Source organism: Quercus suber, unplaced genomic scaffold, assembly GCF_002906115.3.
Source record: "Quercus suber isolate HL8 unplaced genomic scaffold, Cork oak 2.0 scaffold_413, whole genome shotgun sequence".
Lineage (NCBI taxonomy): Eukaryota > Viridiplantae > Streptophyta > Magnoliopsida > Fagales > Fagaceae > Quercus > Quercus suber.
Window position 1 is genome coordinate 430267 of NW_027069864.1, and position 22294 is coordinate 452560.

Genomic DNA, 22294 nt, shown 5'->3' on the forward strand with positions numbered 1-22294 from the left:
GTTTTTTTTTCTTCCCTATCCTTTTAACTTTCATTTGTTTTCAATGCATTCTTGATTCTTTTATCCAGTTTCATTGGATTTGCAACATTAAGTCCACCAAAGTGACATAGTTTTGGAATGACAGTCAGATTGGGTGGAATTAGATCAAATGGTTATTTTAAAAATAAAATAAATTTAAAATATTGAAATAAAAAAATAAAAATAAAAAACTTAAAGGATTGAATTTTAAACATATCAAAATTAAAGAGTGGCATTTGTAATTGACTAATTTAGCCAAAAATATAAAAGTGAACACAATGGCTGTGGCATGTCAATTAAATCAATTATCATTTCTTATTTTGTGAAATGAAATTTTATATAAAGTGACATCATGTACACCTTTAATTCTTTTTAATTAAAATCTTGATTATGAAATGGAAATGATCCACTAAATCTTTCGTCTATTGAGAGGTAGAGAGACAATGCAACCCCTTTGATATCTACAATATCAATCCTTTTTTGGTATCACCTAGTTGGCATCAAGTTGTGTTGAATACATTTCATATTTTCTATATTGAGTTTTGCCCTGCTAACAATAGGTTGTGCTATCTAGCTAGTCACTCAATGGATTAGGATTGAGAAACTTGAGGAATTTGGGTGAAAATATGCTAAATCTTGAAAGAGGTGGGTAGATTGTCTGAGAAATTATTTAGGATAATTTTGTAATTTTACTCTATAAAATGGCAAAGGCAGAATTCAATCTTCTAGGGTTACTCTTTTAGGGTTACTCGACTCGCATATGACCCATTAATTTAAGCCATTAGCAAATTTGATTGTAGGGTGCAATTTGCAAACTGTATTAATCTTGAGGTGTTAATTCCAAGTTTTAATTGTTTGGAATGCTCTTTTAAAAACAGTGGTTTGGGTTTTAAAAAGCAAAGGCCTATAGTAGAGCAAGGATGTGTGCAATTAACTCCTTTTTTTTTAATCCTGAGTGCTCGTCAGCTCAACTAATAAAATTTTTTATTGTACAATAAAAAATATGAGGATCAAATACAACCACATGGCCCACACCAAAAACCAATTGGTGACTTGGCCTAATGATAAAAAGCAATTATCATGGAACGAATTTCATAGATTGAAATTCTATCATATCTAGAAATAAATAAGACCATTTTTATCAAATACATCTACATAGATAAATTAATCATAGTATAATTAAATTTTTCCTAATATGGAGTTTATATATATATATATATTAGGATGATATAATTAAATAAAATCCACCTAACACTTCTTAATATTTACAATAAAGATGTTTACGGTGTAAATTTCTCCTCCTCCTATTGTTGTAACTATCAAATTATATATCAGTTAGCCCCAAAAAAAGTATACTAGTATAATAAAACAATAACATCATATGTTGCTATTTGGTGACGTAGTAGAGTTTGGTTATCTTAATTCCACATTGAACTAACTTTTGAAACAATCGATAATTTATCATAGTATTTGGGTTCCATACTTCAGTGAGCTTATGCCTTATACCTTATGATAGATACAGGATAGTAAGTTATAAGATTAAACATTACTTGACAATTGGATAAGTCATATTTTACGTCCACAGACATTGTCATATTTCAAAGGAATATTGGTAATGAATTCATTACCATTTATTCTAAAAAGTTAAACCGAAGGAATACTGGTAATGAACTCATTACCATTTATTCTAAAAGGTTAAACTGTGAAGAAATTGTGACTTTAATAATTTTTTTTAAGAATTGTAAATTTAATTATTTAACTATTAATATCCTAACCATTTTTGTAAAATGCCAAAATATAATCCATGCTTTCATATTGGTCTTGCTCTATCTCTCTCTTTGAAACACACATAATCATTTTGTGCGACTCTCATCTGGAGGATAAATATGCTTCTTATTATTGGCTTATAAATTATGGGAAATGTTAGTGAATGCCCATAAGGGCATTTGTTAAGAATAATGTTACAATCACAAATTACTTTACAACATTTTTATAAAATATTGATGTGGCCAACCTATTATTGGTTTTCCTTCTCAAAAAAAAAAAAAAAACCTGTTATTGGTTTTCATCTAGACCCACCATTAATATTACTTACCATATCAGTATTTTGTAAAAAAATTATAAAATAGTTTGTATCTTTAGCATTATTCCGTTTGTTAATAAACCATCTTAAGAAAGTTTTTATAGGAAAAGAAAAAAAAATTAATGTTTTGGTAACTTTTTCTATTTTCCATAAAAGTCGTGTCAAAATTTTCCTAAAATATTTTTTTAACAATTGCCCTAAGGGCACCTTTAACATGACCCATAAATTATTAACAATCTAATTTGAACTTACTGTATTTTACATGGGAGTAATTATTTAGTTCTCCTAGAACACAATAAACATATACTCTCCCTTTATAATAAATTCTACTAATTAAATTATTGTCTCAAAAAAATATTAATTAAATTAATAATGAAATCTCTATACAATGAAAGGGGGAAGAACATATTTATTATGCTCTAGGAGCACTAAATAATTAAACTTTACATGTTATTGTATGTTTGTATTTATTGTGCATTGAGTCATTGACCTATATAGCGTGTATAATTTTCTTATATGGTTTCACCTCCTTCGGGATTTTCGGTAGAAAGCTGTGAAAATTTTGGTACAATTGGTAAGCCACCTGAGTTAATTAAACAAGGCCAAAGCAGAAGGATGATTCTCATATAGCTGAAATAGAAACAGTTTTGGTCTCGTAAGCCACAATTTTCTTCCTTCTTCTTTTTTTCCCCTTTGAAACTCTTCCAATTTCTCACTGTTTGATCACGATCTATATTTTAACATTTTAAGCTCAAACATAATCATATTTTATATTTGTAATATGATAAATTATCCCTAGTCTCAAAATCTTAAGTTGATATGATAAATAATTTAACTAATATTCTAATATAAGAAAAAAAATGCAGAATAATTTTGTTACTTCTAGATAATACTAGTGAAGTCCGATACATTCCATCACATTGTTTGTCTTTTAGCCATAAACATTCCACGAAGCAAGAAACTATTCATCTACAATGTTAATCATATTAATTAGTACATATATCATATCGAAAACATATACTTGACTCAAGAGACTTATAACTCAATTGACACTTTTTAAAGTATTTCCAAAGAAAACATCAAGAGTTCAAATTCTCCTAACCCAATTATTGATTTATCAAAAAAAAAAAAAAAAAACCATGGCCTCTGAAAGTGATTTATCTTAGTGCACAAATTAAGGCAATAAACCAAGCCCCACAATCATCAATCCAAGCCCATAGAGAATATGATTTATAGCCCTGTATGCATTACTCTTTTCAGCTTGAATGTGCTCGGCCACATTAAAGTTACCTGCAAAATGCAAAGGCCAGATTACAATATTTCACAAGAAATAAACTAATAGAAAAACAATGTCAGTTACAGGCCAGTGGCTACCTCTTTCTGGGCCATTACCACATGCTGCCTTAACTGTATCTCCAACATCTTGTATTGTGGCCTTATTGTAAAACACAAAGTGAGCAAAGATGTTGTCAATGCAGTTTAGCACTAGGTTTGTCTCAATCAGGCACGATCCACCGCAGTATTCATCAGTTTTTTGAGGTGGCACATTGAGGTTTCCACTCTCACTCAGTCTATAAGATTCTTCACAGTTAAAAAAAAAAAAAAAAAAACCATGGCCTCTGAAAGTGATTTATCTTAGTGCACAAATTAAGGCAATAAACCAAGCCCCACAATCATCAATCCAAGCCCATAGAGAATATGATTTATAGCCCTGTATGCATTACTCTTTTCAGCTTGAATGTGCTCGGCCACATTAAAGTTACCTGCAAAATGCAAAGGCCAGATTACAATATTTCACAAGAAATAAACTAATAGAAAAACAATGTCAGTTACAGGCCAGTGGCTACCTCTTTCTGGGCCATTACCACATGCTGCCTTAACTGTATCTCCAACATCTTGTATTGTGGCCTTATTGTAAAACACAAAGTGAGCAAAGATGTTGTCAATGCAGTTTAGCACTAGGTTTGTCTCAATCAGGCACGATCCACCGCAGTATTCATCAGTTTTTTGAGGTGGCACATTGAGGTTTCCACTCTCACTCAGTCTATAAGATTCTTCACAGTTACTGTAAATCTGAAAATTTTGTCCAAATGCAATCAAACAATACCAAAATTCATTAAGTTTTCTTCTCAAAATTAGTGGGATTCGGCTATGGATAATCATCAACAAGGATGGCTTGATGCATTTGGGGGCCTAAGGCAAAAATTAGTTATCTTGTTTCATATATAAAATTACTATTAGATTTTTTTTTTTTTTTAAAGTTTATAAACACAAAAAAATTTAACAAAACTTGTTACATTTGTTGATGTGGCAGATTAATAGTAGTAAGTAAAAGAGTGATGTTAGTGGTAAATCTAGTTGAAAACTAGTAAAAGTTTGCTAACTCGACTATTGTGAAAAATGTTGTGAATTTTTTTGTGAATTGCTTTCTTTCTTTTCGAAGTGCTACATTCAAAATATTTTTCGTAACAAATCTTACGTGTTAAGTTGCTTCTTGTTTTCTAGTTGAACCAACCACTAAAATTATTTTTTTGCTGTCAATAACAACTTTTAACAATCTGCTATTTATGATTTTTTTATAAAAATGTTGTGGACATAGAATTTCTTTCCTTTTTTTTATTTGTTTTTCATTTGATAAGAAAATATTACTTTATTAATTGGTTAATATTTTGGCTTAATTAATACTATTGGTTAAAATTTTGGGACATTTTTGTTCACTTGGGGCCTTAAGCGGTCACATCAATGGCTTATACCATTGAGCCGGCACTGCTCATCAACCTAGTCAAGGTTACCCACATGCACTCTTTATCGTCATTCTATTTTTATCAAAATTATCATACTCTTTGTTATTTTCTTTTTCTTAATAAACAGCACTGAAAATAATTAGTGAGAAAATTTACTATATCATCTATTTGTAGTGGTCACAGTTGTACATTAATGAGTATAAAAATGTTAAAGTTACTACTAATTTTTAAAAATTGACATGATAATAAATGTAATTAGTGCCACTTCAACAAGTAATAAATAAATGGTTAATTTTTTTTTCACAATTGGTGTCATGCTAATTTGTAAGACTTATATAATAATGTATGTTCTATGCATAGCATCTCTACCAAGTACGTAATAGGAGTTTTCATGCTAATTTGCTTACATAGTTATTATTGAAACAAAGCAATGCTTTGGAAACAATATCATAACCTGCACCACCGGTTTGAGGCACTGCTTCATCTGCCTTCCCTGTCATGAATTAGTGCAAAATCTCAATCTAATGTTAACTGAAAACTATACATAGTTGGAGAAATCTATGTTTCTTTGTTACATACCTAAGTTGCTGCAAAGAACAGAAACATAAGTAACAGCCACAGCCAAAACCCAGACTCTTATGCTCACCATTAAGATTGCCATGACAGAAGCTTGTAGGCAAGGCAAATTTGAGACATTATAAATTAAAGGGATGCGTGGAGCTACTTTTATACCAATGTAAACCTTAAATTATGGTTTTTTTTTTTTTTTTTGATAGTCACCTTAAATTATGGTTAGTTGCTATAAAACCGTGCCAATTTAATTTCTAGAATGACCCACCTAACTTATATTACTTTGTGGACAATTTAGCTTGCCCCACGAAACAGGAACGTCCAAATTATTATATATACTTTGATATAGTAACTAGCTTTTGTGCAAATTAAAAAAGAGCACCTTTTGACAAGAAAATGCATTGGTAACGAAGTTTGGTGAATTGCATTGGAAAAGAGAACTGTGTTTCTCCTCGATTTTGAGTAAACTTGGGAGTAAGGGAAATGACTAAGTGTTAGAGAGCGGTTGGAATGCAAGTCACCAAACCATTACTTGCCTGGAACTGTTATTTTGAGTGCCAAAAATCAAACCTAAAAAGTTCTTAGGTTTCATGCTTCCGCTACAAGTTAAGGCAAATTCTCATTAGAATTTTGTTCATGGATGAAAAAAATCGTAAGCACGGCCCTACATAAGCATCATATTGATATCAAGCATGACAAGTAGCCGCAAAATAGGTAGCAACTAGCAAGGCACTGGGAATCATGTTACCAACATTGTCATCAAGAATTCTCTCTTGACTGGCCAAGTTTAGTGTGAGACAAGCTAAGTGTCATAGACTCAAGGTTTGGAGAAAGCATCTCTTACGACAAACATACCTATGTAAAAAACCAATGAGTGAATGACATTTGATTCAATTTTATTTTCTTTTAACAAGTTGAACCACCAGCCTCCCATATGGTATTTATGATTTACCCATTAATTTGTTCCAATTTTTTTATGATATGTGAATCACGTTTAGCCCATGTTTATATCCCTAATTTTAGTCAGTCAAGGAATATATATAAGTTGTCCTTAATTTTAGTTCAATCAAGAAATCCTCCTAAGCAAGAGAGTCAATTTCGTATGGAGACCACTTCAATTTAGTCAAGGGAACAATATGTTTCAATACTAATCAATATTATGTACCATCTCAAAGTTACTGCTATAAATATTTTATTACAAATAATTATATATATATATATATATATGTAATTATTTATATGTTTATAAAAATATAATTTAAAATCCACATATTTATAAGCCTAAAAAGTAACCCAAGTACATTAACCCAATGAATTAAATTAAATATCATATTTTTTTTTAACATTTTAAATTATTTTTGTTGTACTTGCCGAAACATCCATATTAGCTTAAACAACCAAAAAATCTCCAAGACAATAGTACAAAAGCCAATATTTTTATCCAATATATTTTAGAGTTGTATCTGTACCGATTTGATAGCTAGTTCAATACATACCTTTGGTACAACCAATATTGGACCTTGCTTCTAAGTCATGGGTTTTCATAGCAACCCAAAGCCAAACATCGCTCAGCTCAAATGTTGATCGCCATGACCATCATCGGTTGTTTTCTCTATGGCACTTTTCCACTCCACTTTTTTTCTTTCTTTCTTTCTTTTTTGCATTGATTCCGGGGTCCATTTTTCTATTTGAGGCTCCCAAATCCAACAACTTGGTCCATCACTAATTCTTTTTGGGTTCAATTTATGCGAAAATCACCAATTCACTCACATGCTTCATCACAATGTCGTCTTTTGCCTATATAATTTAGGTCATTAATGTAGTCTCCCTCAAACTATAATAGCCACTCTTAACTCTTTCGTCATTAGTGCATCCGTTCTTAGACCCTTGTAATTGTTTTTTGACATTCATACATTATCATTGTCCGTTGCCATCACCAACATTTTGCTTGATTCATTCCACATTCTGCCTAACCCATATCTACATCCAATTCGGTCACTGAGGGTAATCTTCAAGGCATCTTCACTAGCTTACATTTCAAACTCAAGATATCATTAGACTTCTACCTTGAGTTTGAGGGGGATGTTAGATGTATCACATTTAGAATATGTTGATATGCTTGATTGACTAAAATCAAGGAATATTGATTGTCCTTGATTTTAGTTCAATTAAGGGATTCTCCTAGGTTAACTTGTGTGTGCGTGTATGTGTAGGGTTCACCGTAAAATAACAATTTTGAATGGTAAAGATGTAGTCAATAGTCACTATGAGTTTTCTATTATAGATGTAGGCTGTCAAGTCAAACTATGTTATTTTTCTTGCTTCTTTTCTCTCCTCCTCACCCTATGTTTTTAATTTTAACATTTGACTTTGTATGTTTGTCATAAGAGATATTTTCTCTTGGTATGTTTGTCATAAAAGATTGGCAAAACTATACTGTTAGTTCTTGAAATTTATCTACTAAGTGCTTTTGGTCCCTAAAGTTTTAAATGAGCACGATTGGTCCCTAAAGTTTAAAAAATAAGTTCTATTAGTCCTTCCATTAACATGTGTTAGTTTTTTTGCCTGTGTGTCTAATAGAGTATTAATATAGCATTTTTTGGGGTAATTACACTCCCCTCCCTTGAGGTTTGGGGAAATGATACTCTACCCCAAACTGAAGGGAAAAAAAAAAAAAACACTTTCCCCCCTTAACATCCAATTGACCAAACTTTGTGAAATTAATATTAAATTTTTGTTGTTGATGTAGAAATATTAAAAATGTTTTGTATTAACCTACCCTTTGCTTAAGGGCATGTTTCCAAAATTATCTTATTTCATAGTTAAAATTCATTATTTTAAAGTTTTAATTGAAGTGTATTTTAAAATATTAAGTGTGAATTTTGCTTCTTTTTTTTTTTTTTTTTCTTTCCTGTTTTCAACGGGTTGTAAAGAGATTTTCCATTGCAAGTGTTTTTTGGTGCTTGATAAATTTTGCATTTTATTCTAAATTTACTGGGTTTTTTTTTACTAACCATGATTAAACTTTTTAAAAGAAATTCTAATAAAAATTTAGAATATTTTATTATTAATATAAACAAGAGTATGGGAGAGTATTAATTTCTTCAAACTTCAAAAGAAAGGAGTGTTTTTTCCCTTAAGGTTTGGGGTGAAGTGTCATTCTCCCAAACATAAAATATTACCCCGCATTTTGTGAATGACATGACAAATGTCATAGTTGTGCCACATCAATTATTTAATAACTATTTCCCCATAAGATTTAGTTTTATTAATTATTTTAATTTTACAAAACTAAACTCCAATAAGAATTTAAAATTTAGGAAAAAATAAAAAGAAAAAAGAGAAAAAAAAATAAAAATAAAAACTAAGAGCTATATCTTTAAAAAAAAAAACCAATCTCATCGTTGATTCCAAATTTCTTCCATTGAAACAAGTAGCAGTAGGCGGCAATGGAGAGAGGTTTGTGTGGATATGCATAATTAGAATCTTGAGTTCAAATCAACAAGTCAGAGGGGAGGGCCTAGTCAAATGCTCAGATGCATGTGTTTTGCTGGAGGTGCTAATCAGTAGGTCAAAGGGAGAAGTGTTTACAAGAAGTAGCTATAGGAGATGATCAAGCTGAATCCCCAATTTTTGTGCAGTTCGAGATTGGTGCCGTTGTGAGGAAGAAGTATAGAGTCGACGATGAGATTAGGGATTTTTTAAGATTTGGATGTTTTAGTTTATTTTTATTTATTCTAATTAGTGTTTAATTTTTTAAAAATAAAATGAATCAATAAAACTTTTTTTTTTTTAGGAAAGATAAATAAATAAAACCAAATCTGATGTGGCAATTCAGTTTTTTAAATAACTGACATGGCACAATTATGACATTTTCCATGTCATTGAAAAAAATGTCCCATCAATGCTCCTTTAGACAAAGACCAAAAAAAAAAAATTAAAATAATTAATAGTACTCATTTTTTAAATTTGATGCACAAATTGCACTCATTCAAAATTTGACAGACCAAAAATGTTTAATAAATAAATTTGAAGGATTAATATTATAGTTTTGCTAAAAGACTAATCTTCCGTGACTTGTAGCAAAGTGGCTTTATGATGATTGAAAAGTTTAAAACGAATATGGAGGTTGATGACATGGGCTTGAGCATGAGTGGGCCCAAAAAGCTAACCCAAGTTAGGAATTCTCTTGGCTGTGGTTGTGACACATGGCCCACTAGCTCTAAACATAACCCATCTGAAGGTAAGTTACCTCCTTTAAGCCAAAATTTTCACTTCGGAGCGGGGATTGAAGGAAATGGAGACTACAATGGGAAAATGGGCGATTCTTCTCAAAGGGAAAGTCATCCCAATAGGCGACAAAACAATAGAAAGTATTTAGAGAAATCCAACAGATATCATGGGCTGGTACGAGGAGGAAGCAATGGAGGCATGGAAAAACATTTTTCCATTGACAAAAGTGAGTGCTCGTCTAGGGTATCTGTCGATGGAGGACGAAGCTTGGATCACCATGCCAAATCCGTACTGGCACTTCCTAATGGACAAGCCGAAATTTCAGCCCTTGGTAAGCCTTCCACCCATGCAGCAAGAGAAGCAAACCTGGATGCACCTCTGCGAAAAATCACTGAGTGCTTTGGAAAAGATTCATCTAGAACTAGTGATTACTCAAAGGAAAGTCTTACTGGATCGGCCAATAGAGATGGTAGTAATGGGAAACTTATCCGTGCTCAAACTCCTCCAGTTCTCAAGGCCGTCGATAACATGCACATTGAACATTCTGAGCAACCAAGTTCAATTCGAGATTCTGAGGCATGCTGTGAATCTATTTCCGAGTGTGATCAAGGAGCAAAACGAGCTTCGGCAAGCATGGAAATTGAGGGAGACAGGGGAGGAACCATCCCCAACGTGCTTTGATGCTCGCATTTCCCCTAATCCGATCATGAATATATTAATCTGGAATTGTAGAGGGGCAATGAAGCCCACATTCAAAAAGACGGTGATGGACTTGGTTGAATGGCATCAACCTGTGATTTTTATGATTACGGAGACCAGAATTGATGGTCCTAGGGCGGATGAGATCATTAGAAGACTGCCTTTTGATGAGGCTTATTCCACGAAAACTATTGGTCATGCTGGTGGGATTTGGCTCCTTTGGCGATCTGATTGTGTTTCCATGGACGTGCTGATGGCGACAGAGCAAGAGATTCATGCCATTGTCTAGATTAGTTCTCATGCTCAATCCTGGCTTTTAAGTTCTATTTATGGTAGTCCTCAGTTTAGAGAGAGGTGTTTACTGTAGGATAACTTAAAAATTTTGTCGGAAAGGCATAACCTCCCTTGGGCTGTCATGGGGGACTTTAATGATGTTGTCTATGGCGATGAGAAAATGGGTGGTAATGGGGTTTGTAGAAGGAGGATTGAGGAATATACCGGCTATATGAATTACTGTAAATTAATTGACTTGGGGTTCACAGGTCCAAAGTTTACATGGACTAATAAGAGAGACCTACCTGGGTTAATTCAAGGTAAATTGGATAGGGTCTGGGCGAACTCAGATTGGAAGTCTTGCTTCCCTGAGGCCAATGTCAAGCACCTTGCTCGTATTAACTCGGATCATTGCCCTGTGCTTTTGGCCTTGGATAACCCTCCTTCTCGTACTAGCGAAAGGCCTTTTCGGTTCCAGCTGATTTGGCTAAGCCACAAAAGCTTCCCTCTTATTGTCCGTGATGCTTGGGAAGGAAACCATCACAATGTCAGTAGTGCAATCAATACCTTCACCCTTAAAGCTAGAATTTGGAATAAAGAGGAGTTTGGTAACATTTTTTGGAAGAAAAGAAATCTTTTGGCTAGATTAGGTGGGGTGGAGAAGGCCTTGGCCCATAATCCTAGTCAGAGATTGATTAACCTGCACTCATGGATTTCTGAAGAGTTGGGCAAAATTATGATTTTGGAAGAAGAGCTATGGGGGATTAAAGCAAGAACTGATTGGTTAATCCAAGGGGAGAGAAATACAACCTTTTTCCACCTGACCACCCTCATCCGTAGGAGCCATAATAGGATCAATCGAATTTTGAAAGCTGATGGTGAGTGGGAAGATGAGATTGATAAAGTGAAAGACATTTTTATTGACGGGTTCAAAAGGTTATACCAAACAGATATGGGGGTTTGCCTTTTAATCCCTGATCGTATTCCTATTTGGGGGCACAGTCTGTCTGAGTCGAAAGCCCGCAACTTGGCTGCCTCCCCCTCAGATGCTGAGATCCTATTTGCGCTTAAGTCCATGAAAGCATTTAAAGCTCCGGGGCCGGACGGTCTTCATGCTGGATTCTTCCAAAGGTTTTGGTTAATAGTGGGAGAGTCCGTGAAATTTGAAATTAAATAAATATTTACAACAAAGAAAATCCCTGAGCATCTTAATAAGACCTTGATTGTCCTCATCCCGAAACAACTTGGGCTGGAAACCATCAACCATTTCAAGCCGATTAGCCTCTGTAACACAATGTACAAAATAGTGTCTAAGATTCTTGTCCATCGGCTGAAACACCTCATGCCTTCATTAGTTTCACCCTCCCAAACAGCCTTTATATCTGGTAGAAGAGGCACCGATAATATGATCATTGCTCAAGAATTAGTCTACACAATTGAGTGGAAAAAAGGGAAGGAAGGTTTCATGATAATCAAAGTCAACCTTGAGAAGGCTTATGATCGCTTGGAATGGAGTTTTGTGAGGAGTATGCTTGTGAGTTTAGGCTTTCATCCAGACACTGTGGAGCTTATCCTAAGCTGCATCTCTACTACCTCGGCAGCATTGCTTTTTAATAGGGATCAAATTGGTGAAATTTGCCCTTCCTGTGGTTTGAGACAAGGTGATCCGATTTCTCCATATATTTTCATCCTCTATATGGAAAATTTGAGTACATTAATTAATTTGAAATGCGAGGTGGGGTGTTGGAAGAAGATCAAGGCATCTCGTAGCGGCCCCGAATTCTCCCACATATTCTTTGCTGATGATCTTCTATTGTTTGCCAAAACTAATGATAGAAATGTGGAGGCTGTTGTGGAGGTTTTGGATGATTTTTGTAAGCATTCTGGCCTGAAAATCAGCATGGAGAAATCCAAAATCTTCTTTTCGCCAAACGTCTTCAAAAAGGATAAGTTGGATATTGTGAACTGGACTGGGATTGGGGAAACTAATAATCTGGGGAAGTATCTTGGGTTTCCGTTAATCCACAAAGGAAGAAGAAGAAATAACTTCCAATTTGTAGTGGAAAGAGTCCAAGCCAAGTTGGATGGTTGGAAGTCCAAATGCCTTTCGCCGGCTGGGAGGCTTGTGCTCATCAAGGCAGCGGTGACTGCCATACCTGAATATATCATGCAGTGTCAAAAACTACGTGGTAAGGTTTGTGAGGAGGTAAACAAATTGGCGAGAGACTTCCTTTGGGGATCTACTGTGGATAAGAAGAAAATGCATCTTGTGGGGTGGCAAAAGGTCACAAATCCAACTAGCTTGGGAGGTCTTGGGATCTTTGACATAAAAGCAAGGAATGCAGGTTTTTTGGCAAAGCTTTGTTGGCGGATTGTTTCTAGCCTGGAGATGCCGTGGGCTCAAATACTCACCTGCAAATATCTTACCATGCAACGATTGAGGGGTAATTCTAGGAATCAAGCTGCATCTCGGATTTGGTTAGCCTGCAAGGAGGGAGGGATTATTTTCAACAAGGGTCTAAGATGGAATATTGCTAATGGAGAAAGTGTGGGTGCTTGGGCTGACTTCTGGCTCCCTTCCGGACCACTTTAGCAGCAAATTGAAGGCCCTTTGAATGAGGGGGAAGACAAGCTTCCGGCCAAGAGTTTGATTGATAGTGTAAAAGGTTTATCTTTCGTTCTCCCTTATAGAATCCTTCAAGAAATTAAAGGTATTCCCATTGCTACAAATCCTTCTCTTGAAGACAAGCTTATTTGGGCCTTCTCTAAAGATGGCTCCTTCTCCCTAAATTCTGCATATCTCATAGCTAAAAGGTTTAATCTCTTGAACTCCGTCACTAGCTCTCATCAATGGGTGTGGAAAATGCATACAACACCTAGAATAAAATTTTTTTATTTGGTTATGCACTTATCACAACGTTCCTACTAAGGAAGTACTTAGTTCAAGAGGGTTAAACCTTGATCCGACGTTTGAGTTATGTAGTGAAGGGGCTGAATCTATCATTCATACTCTTAGAGATTGTAAGGTCGCTAAAGCGGTGTGGAAAGAGTTGGGTTTTGAAGAGAATAACCAAGATTTCTTTGGTTTGAATTTGGAAGATTGGTTGAAGAAGTTTTGTGGGACTTCCACCAGCTACCCGAGACCTTATGTACCATGGAAAATTCTTTTTCCTCAAGCAATATGGACTATTTGGTTGCAAAGAAACAAAACCATATTTCAGACAGGTAGAGTAGTAGAGAATTTGAGTTCTATATGCATTAATAAAGGTGTAGAGTACTTTGCAATTGTTCCCAATGAACGAAACAAGCCAAGGAGAGTGCAGGTGCAAGTGAAGTGGAACAAGCCTCCTATGGGTTGGGTGAAACTGAACACTGATGGGACTATGCACAGAAACCCAAGTAAGGTTGGTGGGGGTGGAGTTTTGAGAAGCAGCAGTGGGGATTGGATAGGCGGGTTTGTTAGAAAGATGGGCAACACTTCAAGCACGGTGGCTGAACTTTGGGCTCTAAAGGACGGGCTCACCATGGCAAAGCAAATGGGATTTGAGAACATTTGCATTGAAATGGATGCTGAGTTTATTGTTCAGCTTGTATCAACACCTTCTATGATCAATCTAATGCTTGAACCTCTCCTCTCTGAATGTAGGGACCTGATTCAGACCTTCCCTAGCTCTTCGGTGGTGCACATGTTCAGGGAGGCAAATGGTTGCGCTGACCGGCTTGCAAGGATGGGAGTTGATCTTGATGCAATTGATTTTCTTTTTTTGTTTGAACCGCCTGATGTGGTGGTTGAAATTCTGGCTAGCGATAAAGCTGGCATTGTTTGTTGTAATAGAACTGTCGTTTGTTAATTAATCCTATGTGCCATTTACCAAAAAAAAAAAAAAATAACAGTAAAACTTGCACAAATTTTTTGAACACCCAATCTAGAAACACTGCTGAAAAAATGAAAAATATTTATTAAAAAAAAAAAAAAACCTGATATTTTTCATACACTTTTTCGAAAACCACACACAAACCGATTGTAAAAAAAAAAAAAAAAAAAAAAAAAGAGGTGATTGTTAAAAATTGAAGGAACACAAAAATGATGAACACCAAGACAAGAAGTAGAGTACTAAGAAATCAAACTATTTGTCACCCCGAACGCCATAGATTTCGTAGAGATTCTTGGTGAAAACGAAACAATGTGAAATTTTGATTTAACGAAAATATAAAGCTAAGAAAGAAATTATGCCAAAGAGTTACATCTCGAGAGGGAGAGTAAGAGAGAGCGCTCAAAGAAATTATGCCAAAGAGTTATATCTTATAATTTTATTGTGAAAGTATTATGATGGACACAACATTTCTTAATACTAGTCACTAACCCGTGCGATACACGGAAAAGTTTTTAGTAACTATAAGATTTTAGCAAATCAAAAGCTTTAAAATTTGAAAATGTTAAAGAACTTACATTAGCACTGATCAATTTGTTTACAAAACCAATGTTAAATAAATCTACTAATTGCATTCTCATATCCTCAGTCATTTGCAAGTTGACAGGACTCTTTTCATTACGGTTTGCATCCTTCTATCCTTCAAAAGCTTTAAGAAGTGCCATGTGGTCACTGCATAAGAATGTGTATAAGGTTATACAAAATTCTGTTAATCAACATCCTAAAGCTAATATCCAATCCAAAATTTGCACATAGATTCCTTAAATTTTATATCAAATTAGAAGGAAGAAATTACATGTAAAAGCCAATTCAATAGAGAGATCTATCATACACAGTGATCAATAGTTTAAAAACAAATGCCTTGTAATGTATCTGCCGTATAGTGTAATCATAGAAATATGTGCTTATCTAAGAATATTTCCATAACATACTTACCCTTATTTGAATTTCAAGAAGACTATGATCTTTTTGCCACTCAATTATTCAACTACATAAAGAACAATAATCATAATAGCAAAACTGGTCACTGTATTAAAATCCCATTTTCAGCTTCAAACCACCTTGCATCCCATTTTCAGAGATCTATCCACCTTGCAGATTATATATATATATATATATATATGAAATGCTTCTAGTTCAACCTTAAAGTCCTTTAGCAAAACTACACTAATTATGCTTTATTTTGCCATTAATCCCACAACACAAAGCAAAAAAATCAACAAACAAATTGATATTATGAACTACCTATTCATTAACCTTCTTCAATTACTTATATATCATTGAATTAGATAGCCAATCCAGTGAACCAGAAGACAGAACCAATCCCTTCTATTTTATAATTTGACATCCAATTCTCTTTTAATAGCATCCAGTGATTCATTGTGTATTAATAATTTATATCAATCAAAAGAGTTATGGATTAAAAAAATTTAAAATAATAATATAGTTCCCATAATCTAGATTTAGTGTGTACTAAATAACTTTTTCTATTTTATCTAAAAAGCAAGCACAACAAATAACCAAAAGAATGATATCTATAATACAAAGCTATAGAGCCAATAATCTGAATAGAGCCAAGAATAGCNGAGAGAAAAGTTATACCTTGTTGAGCTTTGATTGATTCTATAGATTATAGATGGCCTCGAGCCGACGAGCTCTGTTGTTGAGCCGATGTTGCTGCTGCCGATATCACCTTGCCTCCGTGTGTGAGTGTCTGGGTTTGGGATATGAGAGAGGTAGAGAGTTAGGGAGGAGACTGGAGAGGCAGCAAAGAGTTGAGGAGGGAGGAGAGACGTGGAGTACAACTACAAACAGAGTGCGAGAGTGTGTTGAGAAGAGAGACAAATACATGAGTTATTAATAAAACTATTCGCTAACCCATGCGATGCACGGATTTATAAATTATCTCTTATTTGAGTAGTTTTGCTATGAACATGCGAGTTCAAGTTTATAGAATGATTTAGTGTCCATAATTTTTTTTTTCAGGGTATAATAGCGTCCATAAATTACAAGTAAGAAATATTATATAGCTGAAACACTCAAACATGTAATGTAGTTCAAACTAATACAAAGTTAGAACATCTGTGTTTGTAATTTACTCTCATGAACAAATAATTAGAAAGCTGGTATTTCATTTTGAACATAAGTTGATGGTACATTTTCACCTTGTAAAAAAACATAAAACAAATAATTAAAAAAAATAAAATAATTTTCAAAAGAGAATCACATATTTGAATCTTTATCTAAGTAGATAACTTGAAACTTTCTCACATCTTAATTATCGTGTGTAGTACATTGCAACTTGATAGAACTAATACTTTTGAACTGAAAAAAGCTAAAGACAAAACAATACCTTGAATTAAAAGAAAATATAATTTAAAAAAAATAGTAAACCAAAGTGCTTCACAAAGAGAACAGGGTAAGAGACAAAATCCTAAAATTATATAGATTTTTTTTTTTTTTGGGGTAAAATTCCTTATAACTTTATATGCTTTTTTTCTTTTAAAAAATAGATATCTAATGACATATATAAATAATTTAATATTTCTTATAAGGCAAAGAAAACTAAATATATTATGAAATGTGTTTAACTGGTACTAAATATATTTATATATAAAGCTCCACCAAGGAAATATATTTATTATAAATGAAAGATTTTTAAGATATGAGATGTATATATAGATAGCAAGAGTGTAAATATTTATTAAGAAATTTTGTGGTTAAGTAGCTATGAAGTAAGGTGACCTTGATAACATAAGTAAGCTTCCTTCACACCCTTGAGCATAAGAGCCTAGGCATCCACCCCAAATTTATTATCTTTGACCCCCTAGTTTCTTCTCAAACTCAATCTACTACCAATCTAAATCACACACACAAATAAAACACAACAAAAAGAGGGGGATCAATACAAACACCAACACTATAACACAGATAATTATATAAGTTTCACAGTTAAAGTAAATACAACCACTGATTCTCTCACCTGCTGGGTTGTGTTCCTAGCAACTCTACAAAACCAAAACCCAAAAAAAAAAAAGGCATTAAGATTTTTTTCCTTGAAAAAAAAAGTTGAAATACAGCAGTAAGTTTTATAACCATGAACAAAAAAGAATTAAAGATATAAACTATTCTAATTATTTCTCTTTTGATGTTGGTTTTCCAACATGTTCTCAGGAGCAAATAGAAAAAGGGCCAATCAAAATCAAATAAACCCATTTGTAAATCACAATTTCAAATAAAACCCACTATAAGATTCCCCTTAAAACAACCATACATCCTCTGTATCCTGTCTCTTGTCTTTGTCTCTCTCTCACACTTGCTGGCAGATTTTTTATTTTTTATTTTAGCAAAAAATTCAGCATTGTGTGTCTATCCAATGGTGGCACACAACATAAGAAAAGTGTTGCTTTTACTGGATTACTCTTAGTACTTGTATATAACGTCAGTTTTCCACATTAATGGCAAAATACAATTTTTTTGAGACATTTTATCAAACACATATCATGCATTATTGTTGGAACCATTCCCTGCATATAACGTGATCAAAGAACGACCTAGAATTTCAACAATAATAGAATACCATAATACCTCCAAAACATAGTCAAGTTAGAATTTCAACAATAACTGACTGTAATCAAGAGTATAGTGGAAACAAACAACACAATAGTTACAGTTCCAAAATCCAAAAAACAAAAAAAAATTGCCATTTCCAATTCCTTCAAAATCATGTATTTTTGTACATGTAATCATAAGGATACGTTTTGACAATTACATTACTTACACATTGAAAAATAATAAACTGTTCTAAAACTCATATCCAGTGTATAAACAATTAAACAGAGATTCTTACCTGAGTCTCAGTCCGAGTTGCCCAAATAAACCTGATCCTCCTCTTCCAAATCTTGCTTCAGGGCTCACACAAATCGAACTGGTACCATATCTGCTACTTGAGCAAGTTTAGACCAGATGGTTTCTAAAAAGAGCGAGGAGGGGTCGTATGCTACAGGAGTTTTGGGTGAGGGCTTCGGTTTCAAATAATAAAATAAATACAAATATTATTTAAATGATAGAGAGTGTATTCTGATACAGGGATTTATTAAAAGTGTAGGTGTAAAATAAAATAAAAAACAATCTAATGTAGGGATTTATGAAGAGTGATTGTGTAAAATAAAAAAAGAAAAAGGTAAGTTTTTAAACTAAAATATATTGAAAATTTTAGAAAGACTAGTGTGAGTTCTTATTTTGCTTTCTCACTTCTAAGTATAGAGGACTATAGGTCAATTTAAGATCAGTTTATTTTTCTAACACTGAATTTTTTTTACTGAAAGTATATAGAAAAATGGTCATACTAACAAGTGCTCTTAAGGTATTGGATAACAATCTATTTAAGAAAGTTTTGACATCATTTTTATGAAAAATGAAAAAAAAAAAAAAAACCGCTAAAAGTTGATTTTTGAAATAATAAGAGCATTCTCATCAGCTGTTTTTTTTTTTTTTTTTTAAAAAAAAAAAAAAAAAAAACCGCTAAAAGTTGATTTTTGAAATAATAAGAGCATTCTCATCAGCTGTTTTTTTTTTTTTTTTTTAAACGTCATTTTGACACACCAAAAACATATTTTATAATTTTACCACATCATTTTACAATATTGCATTTATCAGATGTTTTATCCTTCAATTCTATACATTAAAATAATATTTACTACACATTAAAATAATATATTAACTCCTCCCTATAATCATCAACAACAACAATGGCCACCAACGACCATTGTCGCAACAACACCAACAGCCATTACCGGCACAAACCCACAACCACCAACACCACCTTAAAAAAAAATAAAAAACCAAAGAAAAAAAAATCCACAACAATCCACCACATTCACAAATCCACATACCAAATCCACCAAATCAAAACAAACTCACACCCCAAACCTACATCCATTAGCACAAACCTGCATCTTTGAACCAAATAGAGATCGGTGTAGCGTGATGTGGTGGTCAAACAAACTGGCGTGGTGTGGTGGTGGTCAATGGCGTGATGAGATTGGTGTGGCGTGGTGTGGTGGTCAGTGGCGTTGCATGGGGAGATCGACGATGAGAGAACCACATATAGAGAGAGAGAGAGAGATGTGTTGTAGACGAAGAAAGAGACATCTGATGGGACAAGAGAGAAAAGTAATTAAATAAACCAAAATATTTTTGGCATTGATGTCTGTACCGTCTCATATTTGAGATAGTACTGTAACATGTTACAAAATTTTGACACATTTAGAACACCTCATGAGACTTGAATAGTGGTGTTTAGTGTGTCAAATGCCAAATATTTGGTATTTGACATACCTAATAGTAGTGCTCTAAGACCTGCTTAACAGTGCAATGTAATCCACTTTATGAGAAAAAATAAGTTAACGTTTTTTCAAATAGTCTAGATAACCAAATAAACGCCAAATGGGACGGGTTCGAATTTGGATGTTGGATCAAATACTTGTACTATCCAATGTAGACATGATTATGGGCCAGTTACCTATAATGAACTTCTGTTTTCAAGAGTTTGGGTCTCTATGCCAATGGGCCTGTAATTCATATATTGGTGCTCGATAACTGAGGGTGTTTTTTTTTTTTAGGACAACTAATTGAAAGATGTGAGAAATTCATTAAATATTTGAAATTTATAATAATAAAATTTTGCAAAAGAATTATTTTTTCATAAGTAATTTGTAGATGCTGTAGTTGTATATTAGGTTTGCCAATTAAATTCAAACACATAGCTATACTGAATTTAATTGTACTTGCAACAAATAATACTATTTGTGGTACATTAATCACTACAACCAAGAGTTTGTGTTATTTATATTATGAGAATCTTAAAGTATGCCAAAAGTTTTTTACCTCAACTGTCACTTATATGTTTCAAATAGAGACATTCATGATTCAAGTTGATACGAATAGAACTCATCTATTATCCTACGGATTAAATTAGGAATTGCTAGTCACGGTGTGATCAAGTTGATCTAATATCATTTGTTATTATGATATTAAAAGAGTAAAGACTTGTTTATCATATTTGCATAGATAGTACTCCAAAAGGATTTGTTAAAACTATAGCTATTTACCTAAGAGTTTAAATTTAATTGAGAAACTTAATATATAATATATAAGGAATTGTAATTAAAAATTTTCATTAAAAAGCTAAGTGAATTTAGTGGCACAACATTGTCACATTTATAATTTAGTAAAAAGAATAATAGACCTTTGGTGCTCCACACGTTGGTCTGGTAGGATAAAAAGTTTGTGTTATTTATATTATGAGAATCTTAAAGTATGCCAAAAGTTTTTTTCCTCAACTGTCACGTATATGTTTCAAATAGAGACATTCATGATTCAAGTTGATACGAATAGAACTCATCTATTTTCTTACGGATTAAATTAGGAATTGCTAGTCACGGTGTGATCAAGTTGATCTAATATCATTTGTTATTATGATATTAAAAGAGTAAAGACTTGTTTACCATATTTGCATAGATAGTACTCCAAAAGGACTTGCAAGATGAAGGTGTCCAAGAGCTTATAAACACATGGTTAAGTTTATACTTAATCCATGTGGGACATTAAGATCATAACATATAACCTTATTGTGGAATTAAATACATATTAGCTTTCCATAAATTTTTTTTTTTAAATCGTATTAGTTGGCCAAGAGAGTTTTGTAACTCAATTAACGCCTATTAGTGTTTAAAACGAAAATATATAGAGTTCAAATCTTTCTCATCTATTGTAACTATTGAATTAAAAAAAAAAAAAAAGAGTTCCAATAGCTCAATACCTTTACTAAGATGAGTGGATACAAGTTACAACTTGCTCATTGTAGAGGCAAACTGATAATGAAGAAGCAGTGTAATTGAATATATAACATACATAGGCTGCAATTTTATTTTTCCTCTGTTTTGTTTGTTCTCCTAAATATGTTTGACCTACATGCGTGTCAAAGTGTTAGGAAGAGCAGTAACTAAGAGTAAGGTTTTTGACATAAGAGTAAGGTTTGGTAGTTACTTGGAACTCATGGACTAGGTTGCTTCCACGAGTCCATCATATATGCTTCCAAATTGGCATGAAAACAATCAAATAGCTTCCTGCATGTCCTGTGTATGTCATTCTAATTGTCCTTTTCTGCCATTTTCCAAAGAAACAATGCAAATGAAAATGATTGCCTGCCATCCACGCTTAATTCTTCAAAAAAAAAAAAAAAAAAAAAATTCAACCATTGGATGTCATTTTCTTATGCTACCACAAGAAAAATGTGTTATACCTCAAAGAAGGGGAAAAAAAAATATTATGTGCTGCTTTCCTAGCTAGAGTACAATTGTACAATCATGCACCAGAAGCTTTTCTCAAAGAACTCTGCTTTCAATTTCATAGCTAGTATGGGAACAATGCCATCCCGCTCTTCACTTGTCCAAGCCTTGGTACACTCTTGCGGAAACTTCTAGGTACTTTCGGTTGTCAAGATTAAAGAAGCTAGTGCCTGACCACACCAAACCCAAATTAGATGAACAGGGTCACCAGTACTTTTATTGTCTTGCTACTAGCTTTCTTCCACCAAAATAAAGAAAGGGGTAATAATCATGAAGTGAAAACAAATTGGAAATTTTTTTCACCTTATGCAGATATGAAAAAATATCTTTTATAACAGGTATATCAAGTCACCCATGTAACAATCCAATGAGTGAATCTCAATATAATTT

General features: G+C 33.3%; 1 protein-coding gene and 2 long non-coding RNA genes across 4 annotated transcripts; all 3 read right to left on the reverse strand.

Annotated features, from left to right (window-relative positions):
* Positions 1–2962: 2962 nt before the first annotated feature.
* Positions 2963–3690, reverse strand: LOC136062431 (uncharacterized). Its single transcript, XR_010624170.1, has 2 exons — positions 3476–3690; positions 2963–3391 (listed from the first exon to the last, which is right to left on the reverse strand). It is a non-coding gene; the product is annotated as an uncharacterized LOC136062431 (long non-coding RNA).
* On the reverse strand, positions 3691–5561 carry LOC112007286 (uncharacterized). Its single transcript, XM_024039618.2, has 4 exons — positions 5425–5561; positions 5253–5338; positions 3949–4174; positions 3691–3864 (listed from the first exon to the last, which is right to left on the reverse strand). Exons 1-4 carry the CDS (start codon positions 5504–5506, stop codon positions 3749–3751), a joined length of 510 nt encoding a protein of 169 aa, XP_023895386.1. The 5' UTR covers positions 5507–5561; the 3' UTR covers positions 3691–3748.
* Positions 5562–16156: 10595 nt separating this feature from the next.
* Positions 16157–18615, reverse strand: LOC111996346 (uncharacterized). 2 transcript variants are annotated; one of them, XR_010624174.1, is made up of 4 exons: positions 18403–18615; positions 17536–17560; positions 17298–17412; positions 16157–16357 (listed from the first exon to the last, which is right to left on the reverse strand). It is a non-coding gene; the product is annotated as an uncharacterized LOC111996346 (long non-coding RNA). The 2 variants fall into 2 exon arrangements; XR_010624175.1 differs by lacking the exon at positions 17298–17412 and having other exon boundaries at positions 18403–18612.
* Positions 18616–22294: the final 3679 nt, after the last annotated feature.